This window comes from Schistocerca nitens, chromosome 2 (genome assembly GCF_023898315.1).
Source record: "Schistocerca nitens isolate TAMUIC-IGC-003100 chromosome 2, iqSchNite1.1, whole genome shotgun sequence".
NCBI classification, from domain to species: domain Eukaryota; kingdom Metazoa; phylum Arthropoda; class Insecta; order Orthoptera; family Acrididae; genus Schistocerca; species Schistocerca nitens.
Window position 1 is genome coordinate 1,082,397,440 of NC_064615.1, and position 21,213 is coordinate 1,082,418,652.

General features: G+C 43.7%; 1 protein-coding gene across 1 annotated transcript in view; it reads left to right on the forward strand.

The window, feature by feature from the left end:
- Positions 1–21,213, forward strand: part of LOC126235561 (uncharacterized) — an 86,445-nt gene that overhangs the window by 12,109 nt on the left and 53,123 nt on the right. Inside the window, exon 2 of the mRNA XM_049944279.1 lies at positions 10,097–10,541. Coding sequence (XP_049800236.1) covers positions 10,097–10,541 — 445 coding nt within the window. The remainder of the gene's footprint in view (positions 1–10,096; positions 10,542–21,213) is intronic.

Consider the following 21,213-nt stretch of genomic DNA (forward strand, 5'->3'; position numbering starts at 1 on the left):
ATTTTTGTGATCGGTGCAATTTACAACTCCGTAAACATGAATTTAATTTAGTAATAACTGTTTTCAATATCATTAGGTCATACAAACAAGGAGAAAACACAAAGAAATCTTCCAAGATTTCTAGCTCCTTTTCTGCTAGATATAGCCCAGCCACAAGTGGATTAAGCAGACCTGTTGCAGCAGAACTGATATTTGTGTATCACACAATGAAACATAATCTCAACTACAACACCTTTGCCTGCATTATTAAAGTGGCGAAGAATTTATTCAGTGATTTTGGCGATACGAAAAAAATACGTTGCAGGCTACGAAAGCTGAAGAAATAGTGAAATATCATGGAAATATATGTGTCATTGAAAATCTATTTAGTCGAGAATTTCAAATCTGAAGACCAGTTGCCCGTACCAGTAGAGTCTCGGATGCCACTATGCCTAAGTTCTCAGTTAAAATTTAACCATCCTCGACAGACAATTGACTGAGTTCAGATAGAGCGATATAGATGAAGATTGTATGATGGTTTTTGTAACGCGAAGGGAGTTTTGAAGCAAGGCATACCCATGGAAGGCAATGCAAGCAGAAGGTGGCTTAATGTTTTCCGTTCTTTAGAGCCAAAAATGTTTAGATCCCAATTTGCTGCAAGTAGTTGAGTTCAAATGCAAAATAATTTTTTCCCTAACGAATCATAAATGGGAAGAGGCTGCAACGAATATATCAGCGAGTTTATAAAAGCAGAACTACAAGTAGCAGTGAATTTCAATTTTAACTTACAGAATTCTTTATAAATGTAAAATCGAATGAATCTTTGCAAAAAGAAGTAAAGTCCTAAATAAACACAAGCAATAAGGTGAAATAAAACATGCATGCACATTTTAAATATATTCCTGGTGTTCTTTGCCGAAAGCACTATTTGGAATGTTTATTTTGTAGGCTCTCTCTCGATCCCTTATTTTCTCTGTAGAAAGATGGCAACCCTACGATGAGCCTTTGTTATAAAGAACCCGTTTTTGCAAAAACCCAATTGTTATGCTAATCACTGTTTCTGTATCACATGATGCGCTCTCTGTTGGGCATTTTGTGCACTCTTTTTGGATTCAATAAAACCCCATTACATTTCAAGCATGTGCGTCAGTTTCTACCTCTCTATCTACATCATTCCGTGGAGTACTGAATTTTCAATTGTTAACGGACTTCTGGGTCACCCTGTGTATTAACACTTTTCACAACATTCTGTACTGCGTACAGAATAGGAACAGTTCGGAAACGACGATTATTTGTATCAGCATGACAATGCATCCTCTCTATGAGGCAAGGGTGTTTGGATAACAACATTCCCAAAATGGACTGGACCTTCACAGTCTTCCGACCAGGATAGACCCAATGGAACATTCATTGGATAAGTTAGAACGCCGGCTTCCCTCCAAAGCCTAGCCTCCAACAACGCTCCCTTCTCTGGTTTCGGCTCTTATTCCTCTACAGACATTTGAAAACCCACTGAAAGTGTCCCCAGGAGAGTTCTAACTGCCATGAAGGTGAAGGGTTAGACACAACCCATGTTAATGTTGTCGCATCCCAGCACGGCTCCAATCTACCTACATAGATTTGATGTGACATGCTTGATTCAACCAGGACTTTGAACACAATACTGTTTTGTTGTGAGGGATATGTCCACTGGTTACCTTTATAGGGGAGTCGAGAAGGTGTAAAGCACCATTGATTGCTTAAGGTTGGTTCTAAGGAACAAGAAGGATATGTGACAGTGGTGGTAATCTGTCGAGGTAGCAAGGTGACATAAATTAATTCCAGCTAAACACATTGATTAGCCACTAAACAGATTTATATGTCAGGTGTCTGACAGAATCACTCTTAACACATACAGTGTGATTCACGAAGATATGCTAATATTTTAATACGTTATTCTATAAATAAAACAAAAGAAAAAAGTTCGTATAAACATAGGTCCGCAAATGTTTAGTTACGGAGCTACGGCTAATAAAAGATTTTGCTTGAAGTTTAGCACCTTCACTACTATGAAGCCATCGCAACATTATATGAGGTAAAGCACGATTTCCATTTATTTTGTTGTTATTGATCTGGTGAATCTATAACACTACCCTCTGCTACTGTTATACCATAACCTCAAAGCTGGAGGCAAATTGTATCACGTAATTATTAGTCAAAGCAATTATGATATAAAGCAACAGAGCAGTGTTACCCTCTGAAAGGAATTTTATTGTGTTGACCGCGATGTATTTAACGGAGGTGGCTTATCGTAAGTGAAAGTCAGAATTACGTACATTTTTAAACAGTAACAAACAATATTTTACCTATCCACACTGTTCAAAGCATAAAGAAAACGGTCGCCAGCCTAATTAGGCAAGAGAATGAGTAACATTCTTGTTCAAAAAAATGGGTATAAGTAACTTTAACGGACAAACACAACCTATACTTTGCCACACGAGAGTGCAATGAACTCTGGGACCTGCATATGTTTACATTAAGGTTGGAGCTGACAGTTACAGCAGAACAAACTATTTGCATAACAGATAACGATACACACTACTTTCTTCAGGGCTTAGTCAAACTGAATGTCTCAATAATATTGCTATCAATATTCACTGTAGAATCGTAAAATGGACATAGGTTCAGTATTTCTTTTACCAATTACTTTTCAAACATATTCCTATCACATGAAATATGGATATGGTTCACAGCAAAATTAGTTATTGTGCATAGATTAAGTCTCTCACTACTAAACACTTTTCTAATTAGAATGGAAATTAAATAGAGTTCTCTAACAAATTACTTCTCACTGTCTTTTGAATAAAGAAGTTACTGTTTTCATATATAGTGGTCTTTCTATTAATCGTTATCTAGCATGAGCACAATAGACAAACTGTGGATTCTGTTACACCATTAATATGCACTTTCACTACACAAGAGAGACAAGCGTTTAGCAAACATGAGTATATAACTTTCCACAAATGCAGTTCACGACTTTTACTGCAGTGAGACACTATATTGACATATTTGTAAGAAACTGACTCACGTTTTACAATTTACAACAGGCAACACTATGATCTTTAATTAAGTAAAACTTTATAAGCCTCAGTTTTAAGAACTTTTAATTTTTAAAAGTAACAGCAAATTGTTTACTAAGAACCACATTTCAAGCCAAACTTTAGTAACATTTACTTTTGGAACTAACCTCAAGATGGTTTATTGCTTGTTTTTGTTACCACAGTGTTTTAGTTTCAAGTCAATGATTAAATAGGTAACTTTGAAAGTCCACAAAACTTTAAATTGGACTATTTCAATCACTGGGAGGCTTCCACAAAGCTACATTCACTACCTCCCACAATTTTATCAAATCCACAGTAAATCTGAATACTCCCTTCATACCAAATATCAAACAACATTATTTTATTGGCTGTTTGGCTTTGAGGCTTTCATATTTTCCACAACAAGGACACTCGGTAGTCATGTTCAAACGGAGAGAAACCTGAGAGGTGTTGTGATAAGGAAAAACTCAAGGGAGGAACATAAATTCAGTTATAAGTTACCTTATATTTGAGCACACTAAAACATCCAATGAGCTGATCCTTCACTGTACATTACTATAGTTCTTCTATTCCATTACAGTAATTGCGCAATGTGGTGGCGAGTGCATGTTGGTAGGTGGGTTTGCAGGTAGAATTGCTGGACTCTGTCATTTCTTGGTGGCGATGATAGATATCAATTCCAACATAATTCCAGCTAGTTACTGCATCCATCCGAGGCTTTGGCACATTGGAAAATGGCCTACCTATGCCCACCACATTTTGCGCACAGTTCTGTTTCTGAGGGGAACCACACCATCTTTTACTTACAAAATAACCAAGAACCCTAAGTGAAGGTCAGCAGTTTACATAACAGCAACCAAACATATTCAATAAAACAGAACATTTGCACATATTGGTAGTTCTACACAAAATTATTTATACAAAATTATTCAACCTCAAAGATAACCAAAGAGATTATGTGAGAAAGACAAAACATATCATTTGCTCATATTATGCATATTACAGAGATTACACTTCATTACAGTATCGAATTAATCATATACTAAATACAGAAGTTCAACAATGGGATGTTGAACAAAACAGAAAGCTAAATGAATCAACAAAAGATATGTAGTGGGTAAGCTATGGTGTTACAAATCTAATAAAACATGTCCCAGACGCATATGTGCAGTAGCTTTCCAGAACATCCAGGAAAGCAAAGAAGTAATTTCATAAATTTTTTAATTTATTAGCTACTTGGCCCAATTTGTTTTATAAATTCCAGACAATTGCACAAAGTTTTCAACAGAAGTTGTAGAGAATTTAACTTTGGAAAATGATGGTAATAAGGTTAACTGAAACTGATGAATGTGTCAGGTAATCTGCTTTTATTAATACCATAGCACATGTGAATTCATGTTCACTTAAATACACTGTTGTCATTATGTTCTTTCACTGAACAATACAGAAAAATAACGCGTTTCAAGGTTAGGAAATGACTGAAACAACTCACTAACGGTTGTCAACAATGACATAAACGTTTCTACATTCTTAATGGAAAGTAAACAAATTCACTTGTATACTAATCTTTGCTTTTCTGGGTGTTCTGCAGAACTACTGCAGATACACGTCTGGGACAGTTGTCTTAGAGTCACCAGACCAATAACAACTGTTATATCCTAGCCAGTAATGCCAACCGAGCCCGCTGCCAAAAAGGTTGGCAGCATCAAAGTCCGGACGCCGTCCGCATAAGCAGCGCCAGCGATACAGGAAATCGCCGCATGTCTGCGCGCGCCACCGCTGGCTTCTGGCTTCTTAAGCGCTGGAGTCGCGAGCGCTAGGACAGTTCTGGATTCGCCGCTCAGTTGTAGACTCGCCACCGAATTGTGTACTTGCTAGTCAGTTGTGTGTTCATCGCAGCAGAGTTGTTGTTTGTCGTCAGCCGACGCTGACCTAGCTGCACCGACTCGAACTAGACAGTTTTCTGTAGACCATGTTCACCACTGTGTTCTGTATCGTCGTTAATAAAGATAAGTACCGACTTTCATTTAATCCGAGTGTTTGTGTTTTCATCTTTCTGTTCACTGTTCCAGCGGACCGGTCGGCCCGCTATTAAAAGTGTGGCGGTGACTTCGTAGGCCGTTTCAACAGCGAAGTGTTTTCGCTACGAAGGCCGTCACAAAACTGGCGACGAGGACTTCCGAACTCGTGTGCAGGGCTGGTTCAACTTGTTTCTTGAGATAGAATTTTGGGGGCTGGTTTAATTTGTGTTCACTATGTCTGCCGAATTACAACAGTTGATCTTGTTACAGAGTCAGCAAATACAAAGTCTGGTGGAAGCAATCGCCAAACAAGCGGCTAATCCACCACCACACAAGGAACAAGCACAGGCAGCACCGCCTTTTCGTGCTTTTGAGGCATCACGAGAAGAATGGCAAGAATATTTCGCCAGTTGCAGGCGCACATGTCAGTGTACAAAATCACAGGTAATGAGCGGCAGCTTTATTTAATTTCCACTGCAGGCGTGGAAGTCTATAGACTACTTTGTAAGTTGTTCCCGGAATCCAAGCCAGAAGCTTTAGACTATGACGTTGTTGTTAACAAGCTTGCTGAGTATTTCGAGTCGCGAGTTCATGTGACAGCAGCCAGATTCAAGTTCTTCAGATTAAAGAAACTGCCACATCAATCTAATAAACAGTGGTTAACAGATTTACGGGGCCTCACCCGTCAGTGCCGATTTAATTGTGTGTGTGGAGCTTCCTACAGTGATGTCATGTTACGAGACGCTATTACTCAAAACATTGCAGATTCTCGTATTCGTGCTGCTATCTTAAAGTTGCCTGACCCGTCATTAGAGACTGTGATGAACATTATTGAAGCCCAAGATACTTTTGACTATGCTGAGTGTGAGTTAGATCAGCCATGTATTTCTCAAATTGCCTGTGCTAAGCAAGTTACGAGGGCTATTCCGAAAGTAAGGTCCGATAGGTCGCGAAATGGAAACCACGGTAAAAATCAAAAATGTTTTATTTGCAACAGTTAGATACACCTTGCAGCTCCTTATCTCCATAGTCGCCGACCCGACTTAGACGTGTATCGTAGCGTTGTACCAACTTTCCCATACCCTCGCTATAGAAGGCAGCCGCCAGTGCTCTCCGCCAATTCTCTACGCTGGCCTACGGCTCGTTGTCTTGTGCCGAAATGTTGTCTTCATAACCAGCGGTTCATGTGACCAGAGCTGAAACTCAGAGGGAGACAATTACGGGCTGTATTGTGGGTACTCTCACATTTCCATTTGAAAACGATGCAGGAGCATCTTCATTGCCCCTGCAGAATGCGGCTGAGAATTGTCTTGAAGACGAAACAGCACGACAGTTATGTAATGTTAGCTGCATAGCTTCAGGGGAAATTTCTCACCAGGCCCCCGTACTTGGCGGCAGACACTATTTTCTAGACATCTTTACGCACTCACTGCGAGCTCAGAAATGAGAAGAGCGACGTGATGCTAACTGGGGTTATACTAGAGACACTACCCAACACATCTGTGCAAAGCTTTATCGGATTTTCATAGTCGTTTCCATTTCGTGACCGATCGGACCTTACTTTCGGAATAGCCCTCGTATGTCACTCCCGCGGCCCCACCGGCAGAGTCAGACTGTAAACACTAGCCGGCCGCGTCTGTTAAACACATTCGTCAGCCGCGTGTGCAAAATGATAGACTTAAGTCTTGCCCTAAGTGTGTTCTTGCTCATCCTCGTGAACGTTGCCCGTTACGAAACGCGATTTGTCACTTTTGTCAAAGGAAAGGACACATCCAGACTGTTTGTTTGCGTAAACGCAAGAACAATTCTAGTGCTGCCCAGCCCATGGATATTCATGTTCTTCAAAGCCAGCCCGCCCAGAAGGTCGCGTTTAAAGACTCTTCCATGGTTCGTGTGGGTAATAAACTTGTTCGCAATAAGCCACCCACCCAGCCCTCTGCTATGCGACCCAAGCGTAATTCAAACGCTGTAAAAAGTAATGTACAGACTGCAAGTGAAGCGGGAGTTGTTGTTCCACCCGCCCAACCCACGAGTTGTCGTAAGCAGCGAACACGCGCTAAACGCGCTGATTTTGTGTCTTCCGCCTCCGCTGCACCGATCCAGAGACAGTGTAATAAACTATTTGTGAAGCTACGCATCCAGGATAAGACCTTCAATTTTCAATTAGACACTGGTGCATCTGTGACTCTCATAAATAGTGCTACGTATGCGGCTATCGGCCGCCCTAAACTTTCAGCGGCAAAACATTCTTTGGCTACTTATAGTGGCGAACGCATTCCTGTGTTAGGTGTATGTAGCGTGCCAGCCACATTCCGGGGCAACACAAAAACAGTTTCATTCACAGTGCTCCGCGCTACAGACAGTGTAAACATTTTCGGATTGGACTGTTTTGACTTGTTTGGCCTGTCTATCCAAGACAATGTGTTGCAACTTAATTCTGTTGTTGTTCCTCACGACAGCATAACCGATTTGTGTAAACGATACAGTGACATATTTAAAGACGAACTCGGTTGTGCTGCGAACTTTGCCGCTCATATTACGTTAAAAGATAATGCTCAGCCTCGATTTTTTCGTGCTCGTCCAGTGCCTCACGCCCTCCGGGCACCTGTAGAAGATGAACTTCGTCGTTGGCAAAACGACGGTGTTATTCAACCCGTTTCAGCGAGCCAGTGGGCTTCTCCCTTAGTTATTATAAAGAAACCGTCTGGCAAGTTACGTTTGTGTGCTGATTTTACGTCGACAGTTAATCCTCAGACTGTCATTGATTCTTTTCCTTTACCTAGACCGGACGAGCTGATGGATAAGTTAGGGGAAGCTCGTTTCTTTTCCAAAATTGATCTCCGTGAAGCATATTTGAATTGCCCCTCGACGAGCAATCACAACAGTATTTTGTCATAAACACGTCGTTGGGGTTGTTCCGTTTTCTGCGTTTGCCTTTTGGTTGTGCGTCAGCTCCAGCTGTTTTGCAGCATTTTTTGTCCCAACTTTTGGCTAATGTGCCATCGTGTTGCAACTATTTAGACGATATTGTTGTGTCCGGTCGGACGCCTGCTGAACATTTCCGTAATTTGGAGTGTTTGTTTACAGTGTTGTCTCAGGCAGGCCTACGTTGCAACATCGATAAATGTTCATTTTTCCTTACGGAGATGGAGTATCTGGGACATGTTATTAATGCTCAAGGCATTCATCCCTCCCAGTCACATTTAGCAGCTATTCGTGATTTGCCCGCCCCTCGCAATCTGCATGAATTGCAAGCAGTTCTTGGCAAATTGACATATTATATTAGGTTTATACCTAATGCATCACAGATTGCTGCACCGTTGCATCGTCTCCGCCGTAAGAATGTTCCGTTTGTGTGGTCAGCTGATTGCCAATCAGCCTTTCAGCAGCTTAAAGAGGCTTTATTGAATGATCGTTGTCTGGTCCATTACGACCCTAACAAGCCTCTGGTGTTAGCTTGTGATGCTTCTTCTTTCGGTCTCGGTGCTGTGTTGTCTCACCGAGTCGGTAACACCGAACGTCCTATTGTGTTCGCATCTAAATTGTTAAACAAAGCTCAGTGTAATTATAGCCAATTGGACAAGGAAGCGTTGGCTATTGTGCTCGGTATCACAAAATTCCATCACTACCTCTATGGTAGACCATTCTCTTTAGTAACAGATCACAAGCCCCTGACGTCACTGTTTCATCCGTCTAAACCAGTTCCTCAGCGGACAGCTCAGAGACTACAACGTTGGGCTCTTTTGTTATCACAATACCAGTATGAGATACTGTATCGCCCTACAGCTCAGCATGCAAACGCTGACGCGCTTTCTAGATTGCCGATTGCTGCGGATGATGTCTTCGATTCCTCTGACGACTCTTGCCATCAGATTGACGCCGCTGAGCATCAATCCCTCCTGGATTTTCCGATTGATTATCGTCAGGTGGCACGTGAGACAGCTACGGATCCTCATCTGAGTTTAATATTACGTTTTGTTCAACGTGGTTGGCCGTCCAAGGCAAAGGACATATCGGATCCCGTGGTTCGTCGCTATTATCCACAACGTCATCTGTTGTCTGTTTCGCACGGAGTTTTGCTGTTACGCACCGAGCATGACCAGCTTCGTGTCGTGGTTCCCCAAGTGCTCCAATCCAAGGTCCTCGACTTGTTGCATCAAGGTCATTGGGGAGTGGTCCGCACCAAGCAGCTTGCCCGCCGTCATTGTACATGGATCGGCATTGATAAGCAGATTACGCAGATGTCTACAGATTGTTCGACGTGTGCCGAACACCAAGCTGCTCCGCCTCAACGCTATTTTGAGTGGGCACGCCCTGCCGGTCCCTGGCAGCGAGTACATATTGATTTCGCTGGTCCATATTGGAATTCTCGTTGGCTCATCGTGATAGATGCATTTAGTAATTTTCCGTTTGTTGTGCCCATGCAGTCTACAACGTCTGCACAAACTATACAGGCGTTGACTTCAATTTTTTGTATTGAGGGTCTTCCAGAAGTTTTAGTGTCTGACAATGGTCCACAATTTACCTCTGCTGAATTTGAAAGTTTTTGTTCTGCCAATGACATTCGCCATGTTCTTACTCCGCCGTTCCACCCTCAATCGAATGGTGCAGCGGAATGTTTTGTACGCACATTCAAGGATCATATGGACCGCCTTCGTGCTACGCACTCTCGTCAGCAGGCCCTCATCATGTTCCTGTCGTCGTACCGGACCACGCCACGCGACGGCCCTTCGCCTGCGGAGCTTCTCCACGGCCGTCGTCATCGCACCCTACTACGGTTGTTGCACCCCCCGGATCGACCCGCCGCTTCTGAGCATCGCACGCGTTTTCAGCGCAACGACGCCATTTTTTTCAGAGTTTATCACGGTCGCCGTCGTTGGGAACGTGGTACCGTGATAAGTGTCCAGGGTCGCGGTTTTTATACTGTTCAAGGTGCTACTGGGGTGCACAGGAGGCATCAGAACCAGTTGCGCCGCGCTGGCCGCCCGGATTCTGCCGCTCGTTCTTTGTCCACAGATTTGGTCCGCGGCGGGTTCCAGCCGCGCCTTCCGACTTCGCTGCCGCCCCCAGGGCAGCAGCAGCAGCAGCAGCCGTCGCCGCTACCACGCCGACAGCCCGTCCCGTTGATGCCTCCCGCGCAGCTTCATACGGGAGCGCCCCGGGTGGTCGCTCCGGCGCCTGCGGTCCCTCTTCAGTCGCCGCCGCCTTCGGAGCTGATGGACGTCGACCCCTCAGCCGGGCCGCCTTCCCAAGCGGTGGCTGTGCAGCCTGTACTGCAGCCGCTTTCCTTGGGCACCCCCAAGGAGTCTGACACCGCAGCGCCTTGTCCGGCGCCCACTCAGCAGCCGTCGACGCAGCGTCAGGAGACGCTGCCTCTCTTCGTGGGTCCCAACGCCCCGTCGCGTCCAGTACCAGAAGCTGCGCCCGTGGTCACAGGCGTGCACCCTGACCTCGGTTTTCAGTCGGTGTTTCCCGAGGCCCCGCGCAGCCAATGCTGGGGTGCGGACCGGGGACTGCCACCGACAACAGTCTCCGCCCCGGTCTCTTCTGCTACGTCTGCGGCCAGACCCCTCCCCCGCCGTCGACGCTCGCCACGTCATTATTCAACGACGGTGCGGCGATTTGGGGGGGAGGAGTGTTATATCCTAGCCAGTAATGCCAACCGAGCCCGCTGCCAAAAAGGTTGGCAGCATCAAAGTCCGGACGCCGTCCGCATAAGCAGCGCCAGCGATACAGGAAATCGCCGCATGTCTGCGCGCGCCACCGCTGGCTTCTGGCTTCTTAAGCGCTGGAGTCGCGAGCGCTAGGACAGTTCTGGATTCGCCGCTCAGTTGTAGACTCGCCACCGAATTGTGTACTTGCTAGTCAGTTGTGTGTTCATCGCAGCAGAGTTGTTGTTTGTCGTCAGCCGACGCTGACCTAGCTGCACCGACTCGAACTAGACAGTTTTCTGTAGACCATGTTCACCACTGTGTTCTGTATCGTCGTTAATAAAGATAAGTACCGACTTTCATTTAATCCGAGTGTTTGTGTTTTCATCTTTCTGTTCACTGTTCCAGCGGACCGGTCGGCCCGCTATTAAAAGTGTGGCGGTGACTTCGTAGGCCGTTTCAACAGCGAAGTGTTTTCGCTACGAAGGCCGTCACAAAAACAACAAAACAAAAGGAAATCGTGCTTTACTTTAACCTCGTACAGTTTTGCGATGGCTTCATATTAGCGAAGTTGGTAAATTTCAAGCAAAATCTGTTATTAGCCGTAACTCTGTAACTGAACAATTGAGGACCTATGTTTATATGAACATTTTTCTTTAGTTTTACTTGTAGAATATGATATTAAAATATTTGCATATCTTCGTGTATCACCCTTATATATCAGCCGGAACCGCTTTCATTCTTATTAAGTCCTTTAACATCCTACCAAGAGACAAGAGCCACCTAGCGTCTTATTTAACCAGTATTAGTTGTATTAACGTGTGTGCCCAACTCACAGACGAGTGCAACCACTGCCACTCGTTCTGTTGTCTACTAAAACATTTGGGTCATTGGCCTAATTCACAGAAGACAAGTACAGTGTAGGTACGTGTTCTCACCAACAGTTGAATACTGATCACTAAGTACTTGCGACAAAGGCCTACTAGCCTTGTTCAACAATAAGCATGAAAATACAACAACACTTATAAAACAAAACACTTGCTACTTGTGTACTAGTAGTGTCTCGTTGCCGGGTTCTTACTGTCTTCTCTTGGATGGAATTCTTCCACACCGTCAGTTGTTGCTGCACTTAGGACTGTAACTGTTTCCCGGCAATGTCACTGGCCAAGACTTCGCCTTCGGCTTCGGTTTCTACTGCTTGGTACTGACTTCTTCATGGTCACTACTTGATAGTGACTACGTGTCACTGTTCGCACAGCCCTTTTATGTGCCTTACGAAAACATTTCTCGCTCGTCTGCATTGCCTTGTTTCCTCTTCCCTATGTATCTAAATTATTTTATGGGGCTTCTGGAATACATCGTAGTCTGCCTCTGCATGTCAGTATTGACTTCTTTCTAGCAGACAGACTTCCTTGTCGAAACTTTGCTACGATGAGCAAGTGATGGCCCATCCGTGGTCACACAGTGTTTACCCTCAGTGTGGCTGTTATTCATCTATATATTCCGGACGTCTGCATGTCACTAAGTAGACCATGTGGACGCGCACGCCCAGAGGTTTTTGGCTGAATATTTTCCCATAACAGTATGACTGATAGTTAAAATTTTCTTTGGTGACCACATCTTCCCCCAAAAGTGCATTAATGCGCACTACAAAAATTTCTGTTAGTACGTTAAAGTCATGTGTAAAGACGTGACGTGACGTCATGTACGTGAAGACATGTTTTGCTTGTACTACCCTGAAATAAATGTATACATACTACACACTATCGTCTATATGACTGTCAAATAATCCATATGTTTTCACATGTTCCTATTTCCTCATTACTCTTTCCTGCCCACAGATGCAATCTAGGCGTCTCTGCTGCGTTTACTACTGTTGTCTTAACACGAACGAAATAGCAGCAGTTCCCTCCTCCATGCTCATCAAACAATTTCTTATACAAATATTTACAACAATTATATCTGGAACAACACAAAATACAATAAGGGTTATGATTAAACTTATCTCCACACACTTGTGTGAGAAAATTGAGACTAACAACACTGAAGGCGATCTGGCAACGCTGTGTTGTTCTACGTGTGTGTTCATCACTTCCAGATGCTCAGTCCGAGTTTAAGCTCCGTATAGCCATCACGTGATTTTTGAGAGCGCCACCAAGGAAGTTGTGTTTTCGTTTTGTGTTACGAAAATGGAACAGCGGAATTTAGAGCAACGTTATGACATCAAGTTTTATGTTAAACTTGGGGAATCCGTGAAACTGACCCTTGAAAAGTTAAAACAGGCCTGTTGCGAAAATTATTTATCAAAAGCAGAAGTTTTTCGTTGGCACAAATCGTTTTTGGAAGTCCGAGAACACATTGAACTTGCGCCTCGCTCACGGAAACCTTCAAATTCAAAAACCGACAAAAAGGTCGAATGTATGCTTGCTCTTGTGAGATGAGACCGATGTTTAACAATAAAGATCATGGGTGATCTGTTAAACGCTTTTTGTGTTACATCAAATTTTCAGTGAAGTTTTGCACATTGCGAACAAGTGGATGCTACATCGCCCCATGTCACACGGCCACTTCCATCACCGAATTTTTGTCCTCAAAAGGCATTCCTGATTGTCCACAGCCCACCTACTCACCTTTACTGTAACGAGTTGTACTTTGGAGTTGGACTAGGCCTGTTTCTTTCTACCTTGGTTGGGTGATGTAGCGACATACATCATTCTTAGTTCCTACAGGCCCTGCACAGGGATAAACGCGTATGTACTAAATCATTTGGGACATGGGCTCAGCTCGAGTCGGTTATTAAAGCGTTGGCTATTCCACGTCTTTCAGTCCCTTTATTTTCTCTGAATTTTTCCGGGGGTGCTGTTGTCAATAACTGCTTATGCTTGTTGATTTTCCAATGCTCCCTTTCTCACTTTGAAAACGATGTGGAAGTCGTACGCTCTGCTGTCTTCAAAGATTTTTTTAAATGTTTAAGTATTATTCATATTGTAGTTATTGTAATATCGATTTTCAAGTAGTCAAAATAATTGTTATATCCATTGAGTACCTCTATGGGCGACTTTGTAACGTTAATAAAATTCAGAGATTTTGCTTTGTTGTAAAGTGAAAATAGGAATTATCTCAAATGTTCAAAGCACAGTAGGAGACGAGGTACTGGCAGAAGTGAAGCTGTGAGTGCCGGGCGTGAGTCGTGCTTCGGTAGCTCAGTTGGTAGAGCACTTGCCCGCGAAAGGCAAAGGTCCCGAGTTCGAGTCTCGGTCGGGCACACAGTTTTAATCTGCCAGGAAGTTTCGTTTACAGTAACTTAAATTTCTGCTCACTTATTATGATGTTCCCTTGAGCTTAACTGTTCGTCATAGTTTATGTTAAATTTAGCCTCTGTGGCAAATAACTGTGTTGAAAATGATTATCTTCGTAATGCTCAGCACCTTACCACTCCCAGACCTATGTTCCCTGTCATTTCAGTGATAGCAGAGCATGGTGCTAATAGTGTTCTGGTATTATAAACAAGTTAAGGATTTTTGGTAATTCGACCTGTCATAATTTCTAATCCATTTAAAGGCTGATGCTTTATTAACCAAAAATAGCATTTCCCCCAACTATTCCAATCATCAGATTGACTCCTCACTAGAGCTCAATACACCTTAGTGAGAGCATCAGTCAGTATAATTTATTTCATCAACTATACACTCATGACATGCTTTTTTTTACATGTAGTAAGACTGTCAATGTGACTCGGTTTGAGGACTGAATGTATGGTTTCGTAAATAATAACATGGAAATGGAGTAACAAATAATGGTAACTTTAGCTTTCCTAGGCAAAAGTAAAGTTTGTAAACGTCTTTTTCTCTCAGTAAACTATCGTTTTTCTAGGACGTAGTATCAAAATATTTCAATCAGAGACCAGAAACATTACTACATACTGGAATGAAAAATTAATACAAATTATTTATTTGTTTTTTTTTTTGTTATTTTTTTTTTTTTTTTAGTCTTCAGTCTTGTGACTGGTTTGATGCGGCCGCCATGAATTCCTCTCCTGTGCCAACCCCATCATCTCAGAGTAGCAATTGCAATGTACGTCCTCAATTATTTGATGGATGTATTCCAATCTCTTTCTTCCTCTACAGTTTTTGCTCTCTACAGCTCCCTCTAGTACCATGGAAGTCATTCCCTGATCCCTTAACACATGTTCTATCATTTTGTCTCTTCTCCTTGTGAGAGTCCTCCACACACTCCTTTCCTCTCCGATTCTGCGCAGAACCTCCTCATTTCTTACCTTATTAGTCCACATAATTTTCAACATTCGTCTGTAGCACTACATCTCAAATGTTTCCATTGTCTTCTGTTCCGGTTTTCCCACTGTCCATGTTTCACTAGCATACAATGCTGTGCTCCAGACTTACATTCTCAGAAACTTCTTCCCTCAAATTGAGGCCAATGTTTGATAGTAGTAGACCTCTCTTGGCCAGGGGTGCCCTTTTTGCCAGTGCTAATCTGCTTTTGATGTCCTCTTTACTCCGTCCGTCATTTTCTATCATGCTGCCTAGGTAGCAGAGTTCCTTAACATCATCTTCTTCGTGCCCATGGTAAGTTTCTCGCTGTTTTCATTGTTGCTCTTCTCACTACTTTCGTCTTTCTTCGAGTTACTCCCAGTCCATATTCTTTACTCATTAGACAGTTCATTCCATTCAGCAGATCAAGTAAATCTTCTTCACTTGCAATCAGAACAGTAATGTCATCAGCGAAACTTATCATTTATATCCTTTCACCTTGAACTTTAAATCCACTCCTTTAATTCCATAACTTTCTTTTATTTCGTCATTGCTTTTTCGATGTACAGATTGAACAGTAGGGACGAAAGATTACATCCCTGTCTTCCACCCCTTTTAATCCGCTCTTGATCGTACACTCTTATTATTCCATCTTGGCCCTTTACATATTGTATATTACCTGTCTCTCCCTGTAGCTTACACCTATTTTTCTCAGAATTTCGAGCGCCCTGCACCATTTTACTTTGTCGAACGGTTTATCCAGAACGACAAATCCTGTGAACGTTTCTTGATTTTTCTTTAGTCTTGCTACCATTATCAATCGCAACGTCAGAATTGCCTCCCACGCGCCTTTACCTTTTCTAAGACCAAACTAATCGTCATCTAGCATATCCTCAATTTTCTGCTTCATTCTTCTGTATATTATTCTCTTCAGAAGCTTGGATGCATGAGCTGTGCCATAATTCTCGCACTTGTCAGCTCGTGCAGTCTTCGGAATTGTGTGGATTATGTATTTCCGAAAGTCAAAAAAATGGTTCAAATGGCTCTGATCACCATGGGACTCAACTTCTGAGGTCATCATTCCCCTAGAACTTAGAACTACTTAAACCTAACTAACCTAAGGACATCACACACATCCATGCCCTAGGCAGGATTCGAACCTGCGACCGTAGTGGTCTCGCAGTTCCAGACTGTAGCGCCTAGAACCGCACGGTCACTACGGCCGGCTCCGAAAGTCAGATGGTATGTCGCCAGACTCATAAATTCTACACACCAACGTGATCAGTCGTTTTGTTGCTACTTCCTCAATGATTTTAGAAATTCTGATGGAATGTTATCGATCCCTTCTGCCTTATTTAACCGTAAGTCCTCCAAAGCTCTCTTAAATTCTGATTCTAATACTGGACCCCGCCCCCCCCCCCCCAAATCTCTTCTAAATCTACTCCTGTTTCATCTATCATATCAGACAAATCTTCCCCCTCATACAGGCCTTCAATGTACTCTTTCCACCTATCCGATCTCTCCTCTGCATTTAACAGCGGAATTCCCATTGCACTCTTAATGCCACCACCCTTGCTTTTAATTTCACCGAAGGTCGTTTTGACTTTTCTGTAAGCTGAGTCACTCCTTGCGACGGTTATTTCTTTTTCGATTTCTTCACATTTTTCATGCAGCCATTTCGCATTAGCTTCCCTGTACTTCCTATTTATTTCATTCCTCAGCGACTTGTATTACTGTATTCCTGAATTTCCAGGAACATTTTTTATTTCCTTCTTTCACCGACCAATTGAAGTATTTCTTCTGTTATCCATGATTTCTTCGCAATTACCTTCTTCGTACCAACGTCTTTCTTTCCCACTTCTTTGATTGCCCTTTTTAGATATTTCTATTCCTCTTCAACATTACTGCTTTATTACTGTATGTGTAGCCTTAGAGAACTTCAAGCGTATCTCGTCATTCCTTAGTACTTCCGTATCCCACATCTTTGCTTATTGATTCTTCCTGATTCATGTCTTAAACTTTAGCCTACTCTTCATCACTACTGTATTATGATCTGCGTCTATGTTTGCTCCTGGATACGCCTTACAGCCCAGTATCTGATTTTGGAATCTCTACCTGACCGTGATGTAATCTAACAGAAATCTTCCCATATCACCCGGTCTTTTTCGAGTATACCTCCTCCTCTTGTGGTTCTTGAACAGAGTAAACGCTATTACTAGCTGAAATTTTTTTACAGAGCTCAATTAGTCTTTCTCCTCTCTCATTCCTTGTCCCACGCCCATTTTCTCCTGTAGGATTTTCTTCAAAGCTTTCCCCCATAACAGCATCCCAGTCGCCCATGACTATTAGATTTTCATCACCCTTTACGTGCTGTATTAGCTTTTTAGTAGCCTCATATACTTTCTCTATATGTTCATCTTCAGCTTGCGACGTCGGCATGTATACCTGAACTATCGTTGTAGGTGTTGGTTTGCTGTCGACTCTGATAAGAACAACCCTGTCACTGAACTGTCCACAGTAACACACCCTCTGCCCTACCTTCCTATTCATAACGAATCCTACACCTGTTATACCATTTTCTGCTGCTGCTGATATTATCCTGTAATCATCTGACCAGAAATCCTTGTCTTCTTTCATTTCACTTCACTGATCCCTACTGTATCTAGACATAGCCTCGGTATTTTCCTTTTCAGATTTTCTAACTTCCCTACCATCTTCAAATTTCTGACGTTCCACGCCCCGGCTCGTAGAACGTTATGCTATCGTTGGGTATTCAATCTTTTTCTCATGGTCACCACCCCCTTGGCAGTCCCCTCCAGGAGATCCGAATGGGAGACTACTCCGGAATCTTTTGCCAATGGAGAGACCAACATGAACTTTTTCAATTAAAGGCCACATGTCCTGTGGATACACGTTATGTGTCTTTAATGCAGTGGTTTCCGTTGCCTTCTGCATCCTCCTGCCGTTGATCACTGCTGATTCTTCCGCCTTTAGGGGCAATTTCCCACCCCAAGGACAAGAGAGTGCCCTGAACCTCTGTCCGTTCCTCCGCCCTCTCTGACAAGGCCGTTGGCAGAATAAGGGTGACATCAAACGTTGGCGATTCGCGACCCACTGCAGCTTTCTTAAATGAAATTTGGCCTCTTGTCTCAGTTTTGCTACGCGCTGTTTGCTCGATGGTTCCACTTTACAAGGTTTTACTTTAATCAACGGTCAAAGACACGATCGAGCAACTCACATGTTTGTGGGCAAAGTCGATGTTAACGAGTCAAGTAAATGCAGTCGTAATTGCTAGTGCCTACACATCCAAAAATACGCACTCGAGTCAATATCTCACTCGAGGCACAACAAAACCAACCAGTTCTCTACAAAATAAGAGCAACAACCCTGTTATCTCTGGGAGTGCTTTCAGACAATTAGCTGGACAACACAGACAAAATTCGGATAATTTCCGATACGGTCAGTTGCATCAATGACTAAACCAAAACGAAGACTCGGCTACTACATATATGAAGTCTTCACGGGTTGTCAGCCGAGTAGCGTCGTCGTTTCGTAGCAACGTTTCGATGGAATGCGTCTCCATTATCTTCAGGCGAAGATCATAGTGTATTGAACACATGTCAGAAATCAGTATGATGGTGAGTAATACCAGGGGAGTGATAGAGTTCTTTTAGAATGGTGGGGGAAAATCCTTATTTTCCAGGTAAAAACACCATTGTAATTGGGTACAACTGTATCAGGACACTGAACATTGACCTTGATCTTAGTTCTTAACCCTTGATTGGTCTCGAAAGAGCGTAGCCCCACTCCTGAAAAGGCAAGTAACGAGTACATTCTCAAAACCGATGAAGAAAGGAACATATGGAAAACACTGAAAAAAAAGAAGGAAAAGGATGATATGACATGTGTTAAGACATCGAGGGATAACTTCGATGGTACTGGAGGGACCTGTAGAGGTTAAAAATTGTAGAGGAAGTGATTGGAATATATCATACAAATAATTGAGGACGTAGGGTGCAATTGTTACTCTGAGATGAAGAGGTTGGCGCAGCACAGGAATTCGTGGCAGGCCATATAAAACTAGTCATTAAACAAAAAAAAAACATTATACGGGATGGTGAATGTTTTATAAAAACGAAAGTAACATCGGGTGTTCACCAACGAAGCGTAAAAAAATGGCTCTGAGCACTATGGGACTTTAACTTCTCAGGTCATGTTGTGCGTCTAAAAGGGGATTTTTTTTTCTTTGTTGTTATTTTCAAACCCGTACAAACAGGCAGGCTGTCAGCAGCATGTTACGCCGCTCTTCAGCCATAGAATAGATAAATAAACAACAGAAAGAATACACATAAGTGACATAACGGTGGGTAATAAACAGTAGACACATAAATACAAACACGGAGCCGTTCACACTCGACGATAATCCACACTACAGACTGTTGACACGACGCACAAACACTGAAGATGGCGATGTCACAGGTGAACGATGGAGCGCGACGGTGAACACTGAACACGACGGCACATACGAGACACTGATGTCGATGATCTCCAGCGCGCGAATGTCCACTTAGCGTGTGCGAGTCCGGGGACCTGCCAAGAGGGGAAGAATGGTGATGGGGGGGGGGGGGGAGAGGGGAGAACAAAGATGCCAATGGCTGAGGAGATGGGGGGAGGAGTAGAGGGACAGGGGAAGGGAAGCCCAGGGGAGGAGTGGGGAGAAATGGAGGAGGGAGGGAAGAGGGAGAGAAGGGAGGGAGGGTGCCCAAAGGAGCAAACACAGGAAGAGGGAGGGACGATCAAAGTTGGTAGGAGGGGTAGATGGAGGGGAGGAGGGCATCATCAGGGAGATGGAGCTGGCGGAAGCCACCTTGGGAGAGGGTAAGGAGGGTGGAGAGATGGAGACCGGGTGGGACATGGGAATACAGGTGTGGCAGCAGGTGGGGGTGGGAGAGGATGGGGGACACAAGCGGGTGAGGAGTATCGAGTTTATGGGAAGTGTACAGGATCTGTATCCGTTCAAGAAAAAGGAGGAGGTGGGGAAACGGAATGAGGTCATACAGGATCCGCGTGGGGGAGGGGAGACGGATGCGATAGGCAAGGCGGAGAGCATGGCGTTCAAGAATCTGAAGGGATTTGTAAAAGGTAGGGAGGGGTGGAGATCCTGGCAGGATGGGCGTAACAGAGGATAGGGCGGATGAGGGATTTATAGGTATGAAGGGTGGTGGAGGGGTCCAGACCCCACATACGGCCGGAAAGGAGCGTGCCTTGGCTTGGGTTGTCCAGAGATGTTGGGTCCAGTAGAGGCGACGGTCGAGGGTGACGCCAAGGTACTTAAGGGTGGGGGTGAGGGCGATAGGACGGCCATAGATGGTGAGATAGAAATCAAGGAGGCGGAAGGAAGGGGTGGTCTTCCCTACAATGATCGCCTGGGTTTTTGAGGGATTGACCTTGAACAACCACTGGTTGCACTAAGCGGTGTCTAAAAGGGGAAAAGATGAAACGGTCATCTGGGATTATTGGACAGGAGATCCACTGGGAGTTATTCAGCCGTATGGTGCAAGTCTTCCTATTTGATGCCACTTCGGCGACTTGCGTGTCAATGAAAATGAGATGAAGCTGTACTGTCCAGTCATATTAATATGGTCACCTATCAAAAGCCCAAATACGAAGCTTTTTTTTTTAAGTAAGGTCCATTTTGTTGTAGACACTGGTAGTTCGCGCGCATACCGGAACGAGCGCTTGCGTCGTATACCGGAAGGCCTCGGGAACAAGTGTGCTCAGTTTCATCTCTGTAGCTAACCTTTACGGTTCTGTTCTATGCTTTAAAATTGTTTAAGAGTATCACTCGCCCGCCGCGTGTGAGGTTCGCTCAATAATACGGTTTTTGTCAGCAAGGAACCTGTCTGCTGTAGAAATTCATCGACAGATTTGCAAAGTGTACAGTGATACCGTTATGAGTGAAAGCAAAGTGAGTAAGTGGGTACGAGAATTCAAAGATGGCCGTGACAACGTCCATGATGAGAACCGCTCTGGTCGCCCTTCTTTGATTACAGACGATTTGGTGGCTTCAGTTGAAGCGAGATTTCGTGAGAACTGGCGCTTCACAATAACGGGTCTCTCAAACGAATTTCCTGACGTGTCGAGATCAGTGCTTTTCAACATTGTTTCTGAACACCTAAAGTTTAGGAAACTGTGTTCCCGTTGGGTCCCG